The sequence below is a fragment of the Ovis aries genome, chromosome 2 (genome assembly GCF_016772045.2).
Source record: "Ovis aries strain OAR_USU_Benz2616 breed Rambouillet chromosome 2, ARS-UI_Ramb_v3.0, whole genome shotgun sequence".
Lineage (NCBI taxonomy): Eukaryota > Metazoa > Chordata > Mammalia > Artiodactyla > Bovidae > Ovis > Ovis aries.
This window is the reverse complement of record NC_056055.1, coordinates 67453657-67473046: the sequence shown is the minus strand read 5'-3', so window position 1 is coordinate 67473046 and position 19390 is coordinate 67453657. Positions and strand designations below refer to the sequence as shown.

The 19390-nt window shown below is 40.3% G+C and overlaps 1 protein-coding gene across 7 annotated transcripts in view; it reads left to right on the top strand.

Annotated features, from left to right (window-relative positions):
• Positions 1 to 19390, top strand: part of TJP2 (tight junction protein 2) — a 96183-nt gene that overhangs the window by 39912 nt on the left and 36881 nt on the right. For 4 of the 7 annotated variants that reach the window (XM_027964513.2, XM_004004331.6, XM_027964512.3 and 1 more), the window contains exon 2: positions 17631 to 17684. In XM_027964513.2, the coding sequence (XP_027820314.1) occupies positions 17640 to 17684 (45 nt within the window). In that variant the 5' untranslated portion in view covers positions 17631 to 17639. Of the gene's footprint in view, positions 1 to 9851; positions 9958 to 17630; positions 17685 to 19390 lie in introns of those variants that run through there. The other 3 variants (XM_042243372.2, XM_042243371.2, XM_042243370.2) reach the window with 1 other exon arrangement.

The window sequence follows — 19390 nt, the reverse complement described above, 5'->3', positions numbered from 1 at the left end:
CTGGTGGTTGCCAACGGGGAGGGGGTTGATGGAGGGATTGAATGGGAGGTTGCCGTTAGCAGATGTAAGCTTATATGTAGACTAGATAAACAACAAGGTTCTACTTATAGCACAGAAAACTATACTCGATATCCTATGATAAATCATAATGAAAAGGAATGTTTAAAAAATATCTATGTATAACTGAATCACTTTGCTGTACAGCAGTAATAAACATTACTTCCAACACTGTAAGTCAACTTTACTTTAACTTTAAAAGTAAAAAATAAAAATGTATAAGAAATACTTAAGCAGTTGAAGCCATAAATTGGAAAGTTTTAAATTTCATCCGTAGATAACGGCTTATTAGAAAATTATTGCGTCTCTTACTGAGAGCTGGTTGAATTAGTGTTTTTGAAGGGTCATTTGCAAAGTTTTACCAATGTGCCTACAGAAGGAGTTCAGAATATTTTTTCCCCACAATCTCTTCTTCATTCTTGCAGAAAAGTTTACCAAAAGAATACCAGAAATATCTTCAAAGTATGAAAACAAGCACTGCTTCTGTAAATAAGCGGTGTTTTGTCCTCAAAATAGCATTTGACTCATCTTGATACCGTGCTGTAAACTGCTCAAATTTAAGTTATTATAGATGAAAAGACTTAGAAATGAGCATGTTCTTTAATTCAGAAATACCACAAATTATGAGGGAGGGGCTACATAGCAAGAATGTTAACTATAGTATTTGTTATAGTACCAAAAAATTGGTTGCTAGGGATATGGCTAATTATTTGGTAAGCATGACTATTTACAAATTTAAATAAAACATTTGGTTCCTTAATTGCTTTTGGGGTGCTTAGTAGATGCAAGTGGCTAGTGGTTTTCATGACAGAGAGCTCTGCTAGCATGACGCAGAGTTCTGTTGGGAACACTTGAGTCTGCATCTTTAATGTGCGTACTGATCACATGGGGGCTCTTGTTAAAATGCATATTCTTGTCAATAGGTCCAAGGTAGGGCTTGAGATTTTGCTTCCAGGTGTTGGCAATACAGTATCGAAATGTGAGGTTCTTTAAGTTCCTGGGCTCATTCCCTGATTCTCATAGGAAAGGCATGTCTTTGAGGTACAGGTCTCTGTAGGTTTCCTAACTTTCTGGGGATTAGCCAGGCACGTTGATACATGGCGGAAATACCCTATGTGAGCTGTCCTCTGATAGTGCCTTGAGACAGGGAGTGACAGTTGACCTTGGGTATTTAATACAGGGCCAATCCTGCGGGCAGGATTTAGCTGAGCACTCTAATTGGTTTTCTAGCCTGCCTTTTGACAAAGCAGTTTATAATTTTCTTTATCTTGGTACCAACATGGGTGGTGGTTTGTATGTGTGTTTATTTTTTCAAAGTGAGGCTATGTTTGAAGGTTATACAGGCTTAGTCAGATTTAAAATCATAGAGTAGACAGGGCTGCGACTGTGTTGCCAAATTAGCTCCTCCTTTTTTGGCTTATTAATGGCTCCTTTGTGATTAGAAATAAGAATGGCTTGTTAAATTGTAATTATAATTTATAGCTTAGTGTCCAGAACTATGAACATAGAGGTAGTAAGTGTAATTACCTGCTGATGGTATTGTTATTTTTTGCCTCCTATCTTATTAAAATTGGACTTATACAGATCTGCATTCACCTACTAGCTGTGGGGTTATGTGCAAGTTAATATCTCAGGAGATGTATATATACATATACATATATGTGTGTGTATATGGCTTTCCAGGTGGCACAGTGGTAAAGAATCCACCTGCCAGTGCAGGAGATGCAATGCAAGAGATGCAGATTCAGTTCCTGGGTTGGGAAGACCCCTGGAGTAGGAATACCGGAGTAGAATACCAGAATGGGTTGCCATTTCCTATGTATGTGTAGGTATGTGTGTGTGTGTATATATATTGCATTTCCCTGATAACTTAAGTTGTAGAGCACCTTTTCATATGTTTCTTTATCATATATATCAATGACCTCAGATATGCAGATGACACCAGCCTTATGACTGAAAGCAAAGAAGAACTAAAGAGCCTCTTGATGAAAGTGAAAGAGGAGAGTGAAAAAGTTGGCTTAAAACTCAACGTTCAGAAAACCAGGATCATAGCATCAGGTCCCATCACTTCATGGCAAATAGATGGGGAAACAATGGAAACAGTGGCAGACTTTATTTTGCTGGGCTCCAAAGTCACTGCAGATGGTGACTGCAGCCATGAAATTAAGACATTTACTCCTTGGAAGAAAAGTTATGACCAACCTAGACAGCATCTTAAAAAGCAGAGACATTACTTTGCCAACAAAGGTCTGTCTAGTCAAAGCTATGGTTTTTCCAGTAGTCATGTATGGATGTGAGAGTTGGACTGTAAAGAAAGCTGAGCACCAAAGAATTGATGTTTTTGAACTGTGGTATTGGAGAAAACTCGTGAGAGTCCCTGGACAGCAAGGAGATCCAACCAGTCCATCCTAAAGGAAATCAGTCCTGAGTATTCATTGGAAGGACTGATGCTGAAGCTGAAACTCCAATACTTTGGCCACCTGATGTGAAGAACTGACTCATTGGAAAAGACCCTGATGCTGGGAAAGATTGAAGGCAGGAGGAGAAGGGACGACAGAAGATGAGATGGTTGGATGGCATCACTGACACAGTGGACATGAATTTGAGTAAGCTTGGGGAGCTGGTGATGGACAGGGAGGCCTGGTGTGCTGCAGTCCATGGGGTTGCAAAGAGTTGAACACGACTGAGCGATTGAACTGAACAGAACTTATCGCATATATATCTTCTCTCTGTTGAGGTCTTTGGTCCATTTTTTTAGTCCAGTAGTTTTCTTATTGTTGAATTTTAGGAGCTCTTTTGGAGAACAGTCCTTTATCAGTTGTAATTTTTGCAAATATTTTCTCCCACTCGGTGGTTTGTCTGCTTATTCTCTTGACATTGCCTTTCACAGAGCAGAAGTTTTTTATTTTAATGGAGTTCAGCTTTTCAACTCCTTGTTTTATGGATCATCAGGACTTCTGTTTTCATATGTTAAAAAAGGGAGGAATTGTGTAGAGTTTTTGGAAGGATTACTGGGCAACAGCCATAAAGCATTCAGCACAGTGTCTGGCACATTTTAACATTCAGTTAATGATGATATGTATCAGACCCCTCATTTAAGCATGTGTTTGCAAGGGCACAGCCATTAGGGAACCTATACGTAACTGGTTATTGGAAGAACCAGAAATAAAATAAAGTCCAGCCCAATGCCCTTTGTGTACCCTCTTCTCAGCAAGTCACTGTGGATGAGTTACTGAACCCAGGCCAACTGCTTGAAAGTGACTGTCATGCTTGTTAAGATGTTCTGAGTTGTCAGAGTGATTGGATCCATTGCAGGTCTGGTGTCCAAGCACCACCAGCCGTGTTTTTGGGGTGGGTTGTTTGTTTGCATGCCTGAGATCAGTCATCACTTATGGGTAGGTTCTGAAAGGCACAAAGGCTGTACAGTGGAAAGGATACAGGCTTGGTAGCCATGCTGACATGGGTTAGAATCTGTCCTCTGCTACCTTTAACTTGTATGACCTCAGACAAGTTACTTTGTCTGACTTTGGTCTTTTCTGTAAAATGAGTCCAATAATTATGATAATGATAATAGCTGAAAATGACAGAGCATTTGCTGTTAGGGGGGCATCACCCTGAATTCTATACATAAATAATCTAATTAAGTTCTCACAACCCTGGTTGAGTAGGTCTTGTAACTGCCCTTGCTTTACAGATGGGGGAAACTGAGGCATGGAGAAGTAATGGAAGTGGTGGAACAAGGATTAGAATCCCCACTTTCTGGGAATTCTCTGGTGGTCCAGTGGTTAGGACTTGGCACTCTTATGAGTGAGGGCCTGAGATTTAATCCCTGGCTGGGAACCAAGATCCTACAAACCATGTGGTACAGCCAAAAAAAAAAAGATCCTCACTTTTTAATTGCAGAATCCATGGTGCATTTTTTTTAGTCTTAAAACAAAAAAAAAAAAAGCTTTATTGAGATACAGTTCACATATCAAACTAAAAATGTACAGTTCAGTGGGTTTTAGTATATTTATGGATTTGTGCAACCAACACCATATCAGTTTGAGAACATTTTTATCACCTCAAAAAGGAAACTCCATACCCATTTAGCAAGTTATTCCCCATTTTTCCCGATATTCCCTTATTCCTAGGCAACCACTAATCTACATGTGATCTCTGTGGATTTGCCTCTTCTGGACAATTTACATAAATGGAATCATAATATTTTGTGATTCTGCAAAATATAATGCGTCTGGCTTCTTTTGCTAATAATGTTTTTAAGGTTTATCCTTATAGCATGTATTTGTATGTCTTTCCTTATTAGCCTGAATAATAACACACTGTATTCATATACTGCATTTTGTTTACCCGTTTACAGTTGATGGACATTTGGGTGGTTTGCACATTTTTGCTATGATAAATAATGCCACTGTGAACATCTGTGTCCAGGTGTTTGTGTGGACATATGTTTTCATTTCCCTTGGGTTCCATGATGTGTTCTTAGTTAATCATACTGTGCTCTTCTCAGAAAAAGAACAGGTTCTTAAATGGGAGTGGTCACCTTATATTGCTGCTGCAGAATTATGGTGGGGACCTTTATGGAGAGTGTTAATTGTGTGATGAGCACTGGGTGAGGCTCTTTATAAACATTTCTCCACTCAGTCCTCACAACAATTATAAAGGGTAGGGATTTTGAGCCCATTTTGTAGATGAAGCAACTGAGCCTCAGTAAGGGAGCTGCTCCAGCTCATGGAGCTTGTCAGGTGTGCGGGAGCTGAGCTTGGACCCTGGCATATACAGGGCTCTAGAGGGCTATTCCCACCATGTTCTGTGGCCGTGGTTGTCAGAGGCATTCATGACCATCCCACCTCCTCCTTGCAAGTTTACTGGCCTGGTATTTCCTGTGTTTTTGTGGGAGTTTGCCTCAATTCACCCTGTCAAACAGATGAGGAGATCCTTGTTTTTACCAACTGGCAGTGGAATTGAGTGCGTGCCCAAGGTCCTGGGTCAGTTGGGAGGGGCAGAGTCTTGGGTGGAAGTGTCTTCTTAGAGCCTGGGTTCATTGCTTTTTGCATTTCAGCACGACTGCTTCTGCTTTTGAAATGCACCTCTAGGCGAACCGTTGTCCTCTCTCTGTTCTTCATTATTTACTTAAATATGCGCTGAAAGTTTACCTTAGGTAAATAATAGGTGACGGGTTAAAATAAGAACAACAAAACCCTCATAACTCCGTTCGGTACCCGTCAGCAGTAGGTCTGGAACCTAATCCTGTGAATTGTTGAGCTATCAAGAATCCCTCTTTAAACTGCTATGTGTAGGTTTTTTCTCTCACCCTGGTCACACTCAGCTGTGTCCATTGTGAGTTGTGTGCTGTGAGCACACTGTACACTAGTTGTCACTGTTCCCCGTCAGCGTGCACCTTTGTAAGTTGTGAAGGGAGGGTAAAGAGCTGGTGATGATCTTGTTATCATAGAATCAACTATGAGAGACTTAAAAAAAAAAAAAGAATTACATAAGGGTTTGTTTAACTCACTGCTGACTTGGTTACTGCTACTGGAAGGGTTTAGCTTTGAAGAGACACAGGCAGGTGCCTGGAAACCAGAATCTTGGTTTATAATTTTTAAAAACTACTCATTTTAGGAAGAGCAAGAGTGAAGCTCATTTTCAAACTTTTCTGGGGAAGAGGAGTTTCTATAGGTTGTGGGCATCTGTGAAAAACTGTACAGAGCGCTGTGAGCGAGGTACCTGCTGGGTGTTGATAGCTTCCTTCTGTTCCAGTTCTCACACTCATCTCGTCTCCTATTTCTGGGCTGGGTGTGTGTTTTAGGACTCCCAAGCTGTAGATTAAGTTATTTAACACCTCTGTTCCATGCTGAGAGTGTAGCATCCTGTGCTTACTTCGCAGCCGCACTGAGTGCCTGTCCGCATTGTCTTGGACACACCTTTCAGGTTATCCCTCCTGCTCTGCCTGTGGTCACCCACCCACAAGTTAGTCATCTTTCAGCTCGGGGGTACACAGCCAACCCCCCTGGACCTCTCATCCCTGTTTCATGGCATGCACCCATGCCAGCAGTTCCACATTGTATATTCCTGCCGTTATCTCAGAGATCACCCTGTTCCAGCCCCATGTGGCCTTTTTTTTCATGATTATAAGCTTGTTTTTCACCTCATGGCCTTTGCATCTACTGTTCCCTCTACTTGGAAAGAGGTCCAGGTTTTCTTATGATTCCTTCTTTCCAGAGTCACATCCCATGGCAGTTACTGCTACTGGAGGTTATATGTTTACTTGTCTATTGTCTGTTTTCTCTGTTAAAATCCTCCCTGTGTGGGGAGAACTGATTCGTGTACCCCCAGCAGTGTCTGACGTGTCCTAGGTTCCTGAGGAATATTTGTTGAGTTTATGAGCCTTGTCTATCCATCTGCGGTTGTAGTTGGACTGCATCGGGATTGTTTATGTGTCCTGGTTCCCCCCTGCACTGTCACTGCCTGAGGGTAATGATGTAGGATAATTTTTTTTTTTTTATCCACGGGGTGGGTGCTAATTGCTCAGTAGATATTTCTCAAATATGTGACTATGGAAGTTAGGGATCTTGGGAAAGGTAAAGCCCTAAACTCTTGATCTTCTCATGGAGGCAGCTGTCCACCACCAGGTGTCCTTTTGATGCCACTGATAGAACAACTGCTCATCAGGACAGCCTGCAGTGGTTCAGATGGCCTTTTCACTAGTGGCCCTCTGCCTTTCTCTTTCAGGGTCTTTGCCCTCTGCTGCTCTTTGGGTCCTGCACAGTCCAATGCACATGTGTTCAGTCGTGTTTGACTCTTTGCGACCCCATGGACTGTAGCCCACCAGGCTTCTCTGTCCCTGGGATTTCCTAGGCAAGAATACCAGAGTGGGTTGCCATTTCCTTCTCTAGAGGAAATCTTCCCCACCCATGGATCCAACCCGCAACTCCTGCATTGGCAGGCAGATTCGTTACCACTGAACCACTTTGTAAATCCTGCACCACTGACCCCACCCCCAATTGTATTTATTCTTCAGACCTCATCTCAGTGGCCTTGTTCATGGGAAATAGCCCCTATTCCGCAATCATCCAATGAGATCAGGTGCTAGCTCCTGTCAGACTTCCTGAAGACAGTGCTATATGTGGTTTGATCCTCATTTGAACGTTAGTATCTGGCACGTTGCGCTTGGTAAACGTTTGTTGAATGAGTAAAGAATTAATATGAAAGTATATATACTACTATATGTAAAATAGATAGCCAGTGGAAAATTGGTGTAATACTCAAGGAGTTCAAACTGGTGCTCTGTGACAACCTAGAGGGGTAGAATGGGGTGAGAAGTGGGGGGGAGGTTCAAGAGGGAGGGGACATATGTATGCCTATGGCTGATTCATGCTGAGATATGGCAGAAGCCAGCACAATATTATAAAGCAATTATCCTTCAATTAAAAATAGATTAAAAAAAAGAATTAGTATATTTACATACCCATGTTAATAGCAGCAGTATTCACAATCCAAGAGGTAATAGTAACCCAAGTGTCCATTGATGATGAATAAATAAAATATGGCATACCACATACAATGGAATATTAGCCTTAAAAAGGAAGGAAAATCTGGCACATGTAGCAAGGATTAACCTTAAGGACATTATGCTAAATGAAATAACCCAGAACCAAAAAAGCCAAATACTATATGATTCCACTTGCATGAGATATTTGAAATAGTTACATTCATGGAAACAGAAAGAATAGTGATTATGAGGGGCTGAGAGGAGGAGGAATGAGGAGTTGTTGAAAAGGTCTAGAGTTTCAGTTTTGCAAGATGAGAAAGTATTGGAGATTGGCTGCATAACAATGTCAACAGACCTAACACTGCTGTACTGAACACTTAGAAATGGTTAAGATGGTACATGTTATGTTCTGCAGTGTTTCTTTTGTTGTTGTTTTGCTAAGCTGTGTCTGTGTTGTTTTGCTGCAGTCATCTCTGACTCTCTGTGACCCTATGGACTGTAGCCTTCCAGGCTCCTCTGTCCATGGGATTCTCCAGGCAAGAATACTGGAGTGGGGATCTTACCAACCCAGGGATCGAACCCACATCTCTTATGTCTCCTGCATATTTAAAAAAAAGAGTGAGTGATGGCAGAAACTGTAAGTTTTGAAAATCATTGAAGAAAAATCTGGAATTATTAACTTGTAGAATGCCAGTGACTTCTAGGTAATGTTCATGCATTTAAGGGAAAGAAGTATTTATTTCCTCATCAGGGCAGCAGGAGTGTTTTCCTGAGGATGGTCACAGGAAAGGAGCTAGCTGCTTTGTGCCCTCCATCCATGCTCCTCTGTGCCCGGGGCCTGGGCTGAGCCTGGCTGGTGTGGGGCGCCTGCACACCCGGGGTCGAGTCCTGAGCATCTGCTCAGCTCCCAAGGTCCCGCTTCAGTAGGGCTCCTTTGTCTTCCGTGCCCTCTCAGTGTAAGATTTGAAACAAACTTTCATTCATTTCTGATCCCGTTTTGCTGGCCCAGCACTTCTGAAGCACCTACTCTTACGGAGTCAAGGGAAGGCCATGAACACTTTTGAGAGCTTTGCGCTCTGTAGGGAGAGGTTGCTGCGTTCCAGGCTGACACTGGCCCTCTGAAGTGTAGGTATGTTTTCCTCATTTAGTAAAGGAGATAAGTTATCCCAGGCCCCACAGCTCGGTAACAGGACAGAGATGGCCCCCAGATCGTCCTTGCCTCTGTGTCAAGTTGCTCCTTTTGTGGTGTGCATCTCGTGGTCTGCATTTAATTCACATCTCAACCTCAACCTCTGGAGAAGGAAATGGCAACCCACTCCAGTATTCTTGCCTGGAAAATCTCATGGACAGAGGAGGCTGGTGGGCTACATAGGGTTAGGGTTAGGGTTACAGTCCATGGGGTCACAAAGCATCAGACACGACTGAGCACACAACCTCAAACAATGTAGAGGGCTCGCTCCTCCCTTGCAGCCTGTCTGGCCCATTGGTGTAAAATACAATATACAGTGACAAGGACCACCGCTCCCCAAGACCATGCTTCCAAAATCCCAACCCAGCTTCCAAACCCCCAGCATCCCATACAGGTTTTCTTAGATGTTCAAAAACCCCAAATGTGCTTTTCCACCCCCACCCTCTGCAAGTGGTGAAGACAAAGAAGTGGAGAGCAGGGCCCTTTGTTATTCTTTTATCTGTGAAGTTTACAGAAAGGGGCGAGAGAGGAGGAGGCTCTGCTGAGTGAGCACTCTGCCCCCGCTATGGCCCTGACTGTACCCACTGCCCGAGTGTAGACTTAGTTATCTCCAAGGATGAGCAGCTTCGTATCTTCAAGCCTTTTAATTTTCTAGGTGATAACAGCAATTCCAGGCACCTGAAACATTACCCGTTGCTGTTCAGCCAGCTTATGCTTTTCGTGTATGTGTGTGTAGGGGGGTGAAGGGGGGCATCTATGTAAGTAAATACTTCTCTAAGTGTTCCTTTCTACAACATTGCTCTAGAATGTCCTCCTTAACTTAAAAATTTCTGCTCAGATACTGAATCATTTTACATGTCTAAAAGGAATATTTACTCTTAATTCTCTAGTTCCCTGGCATGGGAGAGAGGGAGGGAAAGCAGCAGAGTGGTGCAAATCCAGAATGCTTTCTTTTTCCTCATAAGTAGTGCTTTTCAGAGCGTTCGGTGTCCCGCTGTATGGATGTGTCACTGTGTGAGATGACAACAGGATTTGCTGGGAATGTGGGCCACTATTGTATCTGCCTTACGTAACCACGTGGAGTGGTGGCAATGGGCGAGCAGCCTGGGATGTAGGCAGTGCTCTGGCTAGTCACCCTCCAGAGGCCATGAAGACCGCGCAGTTCCTCCAGAGGATGTGGGTCCAGGCTGTTAAAAAGTTGGGGAGATTGAAAGGCCATGTGAGTCCCTCCGCAAGCTCTCCTTTCCCCCTTTTCTTCCCCAACCTTTCTTTGTGGGAAATTGGGAGGGGGAGCCTTCTCACAGTGATTCCTTTCTCCTCTGATTTATTTGTGCTTCTGGCAGCCCTCAGGAACAAACTGTGAGATGCAGATTGTAGTCATTGGTGGGTTTAAAAAATACTTGTCTTATATTAGGCAGACTTATGTGAAACTGATAGCCTCTTAATGGGATTTACGTATCAAAGGCTGCTGTTTCCCCTGTGTTGGGAATCTGCAAGCAGGGTGTTGCTTTCTGGGGAAGATGTTTGTTTGTATTTGGGTAATTGTAATTTCTTATTTTGGGTAAAAAGCTTTCTGCTTCCTTATCCAGCAGAAATCTATATTTTTCTTCTTACTATTATCTGTTAGTATTCTTTTTATCTTGGTTTCTAAATGATAGAAAAAAGTTTTTCCCTTGTTCTTTTTTTCCCCCAATGGATTGAACATGGAGTGCACTATAACATGTATAAGTGTTTACTTCTATGATGGGATTTTTATCAAACATGTCCCTTATGGGCAGATATTGATTCATCTCTGGCTCTGACTTTCCATCGCTGAAAACCAACAGTTTGTAGATAAAAAGCTTAAAAATTTCCTGTTGGGAGAGTCAAGGCAGTGAAGACTTTTAGTAACTGCCTCCTAGTTGGTTTTTATCACATTTCGATATTCTTTATGTAAAATATGGAATTTACCTGTTTGGCCAAGATTTTTCAAAGGAAAGAAACTTTAACAACTAGAGAGTAATTTTAGAGACAAATCAAATAACTATTTGTCCCTTTTTCATTCTGCATGTATATACGTTACTGCCAACACAAAGCTTTTTATTTACAGTTTTTAAAAACGGCCCCCTTTTATCTTTCTGTGTTGTCTAGGAATGAGTCATTACAATTTCGTGGGGATGGTTATTCACCTTACATATAGAAAAAGTGAAAGTGATGTGGGGGAGATCACTGGAGATCCTCCTGCTGCCGGAATGTTGTCTCTTGGGTTGAAAAGGAGACTCGGCTTCTTCTGCAGCCTTCTGCTCCTCCGGAGCCAGCCTGCTTCTGCACCTTGCCTGCCTTCATGCACTTCTCAAATTACTGCTCCCATCCCCTCCTTGCCCCCTGGCAGTCTGAATGATTGCACTTTTGCTCTTTGGCTTTGCCGTCTGTTCTGCATTAACAAATATTGGTATGAGGTCCTTGGGCTAGGAATCATTGGGTGCCCTTTGGTGTTTACTCATGAGCCCACCTTTCCTCCCCCCCCCCCCACCGTTTTTTAACTTACAGAGTGTTTGGTATATAAGAGAATTATATATCTAAATCATAAAGTGTAATTATAAAATATACTCGTGAGCCCGTCATGATACCCATGGACCCTCACTAGGGTGGACCCAAGGTCCTTTCTCACTCATCTACCTCATCCTGGGTCACACACACACACAAACACCTCTAAACAAAAGTGTGCAGTGCAGTGGCGTCCCGTATATTCACATTTCCATCTTTGAATTATGTAAAAATGATAGCTATCTATATAAACCCTTGCAGGATGTTTTTTCACTCCGTGTTATGTTTGAGACACTCCTGTGCTGTGGGTGTGTGGCTCTAGTTTTCATTGCAGTATAGCATTGCATTTTAATAACATATCACAATTTGTTCGTCTGTTCTGCCCTTGATAGATCATTCAGGTTGTCTCAGTTTGGGCTGTTGAAACATTCCTGCTGTGAATACTTTGTGGATCTGTGCGCACATACTGGCACATTTCTCTTGGGCCTCTGACCAGCAGAGAAATCATTGCATCGTGAATACGAGTCCCTTTACCCTGCCTGATATATGTATGTACTTTTCCTATGGTCTTGCATGTGAAGCTTTCTGAAGGCTAAGCAGCTCCCTGCCTGCATTCATGCAGTGGCTAAATATTGATGGCAATTCTCGGATCTCTGCACAGCCCAGCACAGGTTGGGTGGGGCCCATTGGCCCAGTTTGAAAGGCGTGGTCTCAGCTGTTTCCTAAGCTGATACATGACTGCAGGCTGTCCCTGGGGATGTATCGGGAGCTGATTTTCTGTGATTGTGTAGGGTGCTCTGTGTTTCTAGAAAGATACAGATGAGGCAGAGAAGACAGTCAGTGATTTGCTGTTTTGGGCACACCCGTGGTTGAGTGACTGAATAAGTGAAGGAATGAAAGAATGAAGGGTTTTCTGTGAGACCCTTGTAAAAAGTCACAGCTTTGTGGGTTGTGTGCAACATGGTTTATTTTTAATGCTCAAGAGAGCTATTAAAATTTATTTCACTCTAATTTCTTTACCTTTAAAATTAAGATTTGAAATTTATCTCTTAGTATATTCTCTTAAAATTTAAGTAGTTAATGGGTTATGTCACAGCCCATTAACTCTAGGTAAGAAAAGGTTGCTTATAATCTGAGCAGTTTCATAACAAGTTGATGAAGTCTTTGGCACTTGGCAAGGTCTGATTGATTTAAAAATTTCATTCATTCCTGTGATTGTCACAGTAGTGGTAAGGGATTAATCCTTTCTCTGACAAATTGAATTTAAATTACTCCTGCAGGCAGCACAGGAATACTTAAAGGCAATTTAATCTTATTAAGGAAGAATAGTGAATTACAAAAGCGAGGTTCATACTAGGAGAATGTTTTGAAAATAAAATTTTGAAGTAATGTATTTATTTTGCTAACTGATAAAAAATTTAAAACTGTTAATAGAGAGTTTTCTGTTTTTATTTTTGACATATATTCTAAAAGCAATGTGCTCATAAAAATATTCTCTAAACCCTCACAACTCCTGGAGAAATTCAACATTTATTGGTATTTACTCTTCCAGTCCTTTCCCTGCATGCTTACAAAAATAAATAAGTCGGAGAAGTAAGAAACAGGAACAAACAATGATGTTTTGCACCTTGATTCTTTTTCCTTTAATTGACATTTAAGTGTGTGTGTGTGTATAAAACCAGTCTCCTATTGTTGAGCATTTAATTATTAAAAACTATAAACAACTGTATATGTATATAAATTTATATGTATATGTGCACTTGTACAAGTATTTCTGTAGAATAAATTACTAGAACTGGAACTGATTGATCAAGTGGTATGTAGATTTTACATTTTGAAATGCATAAGGCATTTGTCTTCTGGAAGATGTATGCCAATTTATATCCCCACTGCTTCCCAAGAACAGGCTGGCCTAAAAACATAAAACTAAATCTCTTTCTAATTGAAAATATGGTCATCATGATGAAAAAAACTTTAGAAGTGGACAGAAGTTAAATGATTATTTCAGTGCCTGTGTGTTTCACTGTGAGTTGATTTATTTAACCTAAAGATCACTGTCCTTTTGGGATTATGCTCTCCATCTACCCCATAGCATTGCCCAATCCTCGGAGTCTTTGTCATGGTACTGCTTCTTTCCTGATGACTTTTAAACACATTTTGGGGGTAGGGTACTGAATGATGTTTTTTCTTAATACATGAGAGTATAGCTATACTCAGAGAGGATTTGGCAACTGTATTTATTTTACCACAACTTTCAGAGTAATTCACTGTTGAAATCTGTCAGCTTTAAAGTAAAGTGCAGAGAAGAAACTTGGAAAACATACATGCTACTAAGATTACTTCCAGGTCATGGTGAGTTGGTTGTATTGAAGCCACCTTGAAAACAGGTGTCAAGATGTTAGGAAGTGTTCTGTGAAATTGGAAAGGGACAATCGGTTCTGATCAGCTGGATTTCTGCTTATTATTTCCCTTTAAGAAGAAGCACTTAAAAAAAAATAGGAAACTTTATTAAAATCTTGGGAAAGTTGTGTTATACTGGCACAAATTGGAAAATGCTGTTATAGACAACAAAAATCCAGAGAGAAATGGCCATAAACTATTTCTCTCTGGAACACCAGACCATAGGCACGTGAGTGTCCAGCTAACCACCTCAAGCGTGATACGGAAAGAGCAGAGAGCCACTGAATGGAGTAGAAATTTACTTTAAAGGAAAACTTGTATGTAATAGCAATCGGTGCCTTCATCATATTAATTGGGTGATGAATGAATAATATATCCGTTAATTTATGGAAAAGAAAACTTTTTGAGTGCCTACTCTGTGTGCCAGACACTGTTCTAGAAGATATGAGACGAAAGTGAGTAGAAAAAAGTCACTTGAAAATCCATTTTCTTTTTTTTAAATTGAAGAACAGTGATCATGGTGAATAAACTTAAACAGTGGGAGAGATTTACATGTTTTAGACAGTTACCTCTTTTGAATGCTTACATATTTCATTGTGTTGCCATGCCTTCATTTAGCCTAAGCATCACCCCTTTTTGGACACTAATGCACCTCCACCCCGAAAGCACTCAGTCCCAGGTGTGCTGGTAACACAGAAACTAATTCTCACCTTTTCCAAGCACCATTTTTTGAGTTCTTTCTAACCCTAGAGACAATCTAAGTTCTATTTTTAAATCTCTTTCTGAGAATTCTGATCCCTTGGAGCCAGATGGTATTAACCAGGGAAATGTCCCCACAGTGTCCTCCCCATAGAGGGAGGAGGGAACTAAAGGATTATAAAATCCTCTCGATTTGAGTAATCAGTGACAGCCACTCAAGAGTAGTCTTGCTCATGTGCTGTACAAACAAAATTGCCTTTTTCAAACCCCATTCTACCAAAAGAAAGAAATTATCTGCTCTAATTTATCAGTTGTTAGCCTTTTGTGCTAAGTGGCATCTTCCCCCGACCAAGCCTAAGTTTAACTGGGTAAAACAGGATGACAGTATCTGGACATGTTTTGATTCTCTTCTCTCTGTCTTATTAGTAGCAGTGCGGGAATTGGCAAATTTGAGTTTAAAAAATTTTTAATGTAAAATAGCTAGAGAGTTTTTCTTAAATTATTTGTAAATAAGTACAGTAAAGCTTTTTATTCGTATGATTAAATTTCTTTAAGTCCTTATGTTTTAGATTTTGTCTATTAAAAAACATGTAACTAGATCTTCTTGTTTTTAATCCATTTTGACCATCTGTCTATTGGGATAACTCTACATTCATTTCTACAATCATAGTTTATGTTTTGTACTAATATTTGCCCTCCTTTTACTAAATTTCCCATTTTGTCTCTTCTGCCTTCTTTTGGATTGACTTTTGTTTTCATTTTATTTTTCCCTTTGCTATTTGGAAGTTATATATTCTAATTATTCCTATGGTGGTTATACCAGAAAATTTAATATGTGGATTTTACTCAGTGAAGTTCAAAATTAATCAACAGTTTAATTCTGCTCTTGAATGCAATATTTAGAATAATTAAATCATGTTACACGCTTCTAGATTTACATACCGTGTTGCCTGGTTGTGTGTGTGTGTGTATGTCTGTGTGTGTGTGTGTGTGTCTGTGTGTGTGTGTGTGTGTGTGTGTGTGTGCGTGCGCGCTCAGTTGTTTCCTACCTTTTGAGACTCCATGGACTGTAGCCAGCCATGCTTCTCTGTCCATGGAATTTTCTAGGTGAGAATACTGGAGTGGGTTGCTATGCCCTCCTCCAGGGGATCTTCCTGACCCATGGATCGAACCCATATCCCCTGCATCTCCTACTTTGGCAGGTGGATTCTTTACCACTGAGCCACTTGGGAAGCTCACAGAATTTTAGTTCTGTCTTAGTTAACTGTCAAAAATTACACGTTTATGATAGTTGCATATAGCCAATATACTTCCAGATGTACATCCCTTCTTGTCTTTTATTCTTCTTTATGGGATTATTTCCCTTTCTTAAATTTGTCCTTTGGAAGTTCTTTTACTGCTTGTCTAGGGTAAAATCTATCTCAATTTTGTTTTTTAAAAAATGTCTGTCCCCCAAATCAACAGATACTAGTTTAAATATGTAGTTCTACTAAGTTCAGGCTTTCATTATTGCTGTTTCAAAGTCAAATGTTATTCTGATTGCTCTTTTGTACTCTTTTCTGCTTAGCTGCTCTCAAGTCTCTGTATCTTTTTCTGTAGTAAGATTACCATGTTTTTCAAAGTGATTTTTAATTTGGTTTTTTAATTTACCCTGTTTGTGATGTATCAGTCTTGAACCTGAAGAATCATCAGATCTTGTTGTTTTGGAGTATTGCATCTGTCTCACTTTCTTAACTTCTTCTGGAAATCTAAATAGACACATTATAAGACTATCTCACTTTCAATTTCCTTCAACTGTTTCACTTTTTTAATGATTTGTGCTGCACTGGATAATTTATTCACATCTTTCTTCCAATTCATTATTATCTTTAACTTTCTGTGGTATGTGGTTCAATCCATTTTTAAACTTAATTTTATTATCGTATTTTTTTTATTTCTAAAAAAAGTTTAGATTTGCCTGATCATTTTTGATGCTGTTCTTTGAGTACACTTTGAATTCCCCCTTTTTAATTTCTTATGAAAAACACATGAGACATATTATACTTTTCTTTTGGTCTGTGGTTGATTTTTTCCAAAATCCACAGACTTTGATTCTGCAGTTTATTTCTCTTAACTCTCACTAATGATGACCTGTTTTGTGTTTGTGTTTAAACTGTGAACTCGTGTTCCACAGATGCGTGTCTGCAGGATTCTCTGAAGCCTGCTTTTTAGTGTGTTCCTGGGTAATTTTAGTGTGTTCCTGGAGTATTTCATTCACTCCATGTACCTGGGTGGTGGTGCCAGTGTAGAACCACTTTGGGTATGAGTGTTTCAGTAGCGGGGGTGTCCTCACATCTATAACATGAATTTCAGTCTCAAGCCTGAGTGAGTACAGGTCTCTCAATAAAGGAATTCTCCAGGGAGGTATTTTTAGTTATTTCCACTCTGCCCAGAGCCAAGAATGAGACAGGCAGCTGTGCCTGCTGTCTCCATCTGCCTCACATGCTTTTCCCCCTTATACATCCACTCTGATCTCCACCCTGTTTACATCTACAGTTTTCTCTCTTTCCAGCCTCCTGTTGAAATGCCTGGTGCAGTGCTGCGTTATCTCTCTGGCTTTAAGCTTTCTTGGCATTTTTTGACTTTAAGGATTTCCCCTCAAAGCCAGCATGCATTTAATGGATTATTACGATTATGAAATGATATCCACTGTTTTCAGGTTTGTCTAGAATATTGTCAGAAATTGACACCCAGGGGTCTGTTTATGCTGGCATTATCATCTTTTACACCCATAATGCTGATGGGGAAAAGGCCAAGGGGTCCCACGGACCTTGATACAAATAGTATCAAGTTTGGCACTCTCTTGATAAAGGCCAAGGTTTCCCTTAGACTTAAAAATGCATAAACTTACCTAGGAAGTTGCTTTTGACAGGACGAATGAGATTTTTTTTTTAAATTGAAATATATCTGTTTCCAACTCTAGATAAGTACTTTTATCATGACCGTGTTTTGGAGTGGTGATAAGGAAAAAGCTTAACACTTAATATTTCTTCCTTTTTAGGGTGTATCTCTCAGTATGTATTTCACTAATTTTCCTTGTATTGTTAAGACTGCCATTTCATTGAAGGAAAGTGTGTTTGGAAATAAGTAGTATAATGTTCCCACTCTTTTTGATGTGTGGAATGTGTGAGCTGGACTTTCTATGGAGACATTTTGAATTACAGTTTTATTTCTAGCATTGAAATGCTTATGGTTTTAATCAAATTGGTTTTGATTCTTTTAAAACAGGCTCCAGGCATGGAAGAACTGATATGGGAACAGTACACTGTGACCCTACAGAAGGTGAGTGTTTCGTATGTCATATCTGCTACAATCTGTTCTTGTATTTACAGATCGTGGATCTTTTTTTAATTGAAGTATAGTTGATTGACTGTGTTTCAGGTATACAGCACATACAGATACACATACACACTTTTTCAGATTCTTTTCCATTATAGGTTATTAAAAGATACTGAATACAGTTTTCTGTGCTCTCTAGCAGGACCCTGTTGTTTACTTTATGTATAGTTGTGTGTATCTGTTCATCTCAGATTCCTAATTGATCCCCCCTTCCTTTTCCCGTTTGGTAACCGTAAGTTTGTTTTCTGTGTCTCTGTTTCCGTTTTGTAGGTTCATTTGCATTAATATCTTTTCTTGGATTCCACATACGAGTGGACATATAATGACTGTTATTCCATTTATAGATACCATAACAGATCATGGATCTTATTTATTTGTACACAGACACAATTACTGCATTAACAAGGATTTGTATGTTCTATTTTTTGGCTAAGATCTGTATAATACAGAAGAATCATAGAGATTCATTAATGTATTCACATGTCTTCAGATAGAATGTTTTACAGGAAAAAGAAGAAAGAAGGGGAGGAATGGAAATAATCTGTTCTGTTTAATGTTAAGGCAGCTTCTACAATATCTGTAATTTTAAGTATAGCATTTATAACATCATTCCCTCACTGAGTGTTAAGTCCAAACAGGACTTTAAAACATTGGTTTAGCACTCGGGAGACATGGGTTGTATTCCTTGTCTCACTCTTGATTGTATTAATGGGGCTAAGTTAATCAGATTTTTAATGATGCCCCCCCCACCATCCCCCCCAGCACACAATGGGATTGAAAGTAGAAGTAAGATCATAAAATACGTAAATGTATTTTACTGAATTTTAAAGTTATGTCACAGGTATTACCCCTCTTGGTTAAATTAGATAATACGAAGAACTTCTAGAACTTGGAGTCCAGTACATGTTAATAATTGCCAGCTCTATTCCCTTTTATTCTGACAGCAAAGTTCGAGGTAGGCATGATAGGTGTTAGCCCCACGCAAGACAAGTACAGCCATTAAGACCTTGTAAGTGATTTGTGTGTGAACTAAGTGAACTAAACACACACTCGTGATTCCAAAGTCTTACTCATCAAGCCGCCCTGGCCAGCCTCATGGTTTTCTTGGGCCCTGTATGGGTCTTTTTCCACTCTGAGTCCTTCCAGTCTCTGTCACTATGTAGGTGGAGTCTGAGTTCCTCAAAGGGAGAGTTTTCCTTTGCCCATCACAGCCATGAACTTTAGACCATGACTTCAGTGGAAACTGGTTTCTGAATAAATATGTATGGAATCAATTCAGATAGAAAAACACAGATGGATGCTCAGGTGATGAAACTTCTGGAGCGGTAATCATGATTTCCTGAGTTGAGGGGCTTCCCCCTTTAGGTCTTATTTTTCGCCTCTTGTCATTTTCTGGGGCTTCCATTCTGACTGTTTTCTCTGCCCTTTCACCGTATACCATTTGAATTTAAACCACAAATTGGCAGAGGTGAGGAGCTGGTGCAGAGGATGGAGCTCTCTTTGTGTGGAAACTGGTATCAGGCGACAGTCCTGCCAAACTCAAAGCCGTGGGGCTAATGGACAGCAGCCCAGCTTGTTCTGTGTTTCTGTTTGCTGTCAACTGGCATAGTAGGCCCCACATGCGAACTTTTTTTTGGGTGAAGGTTTCT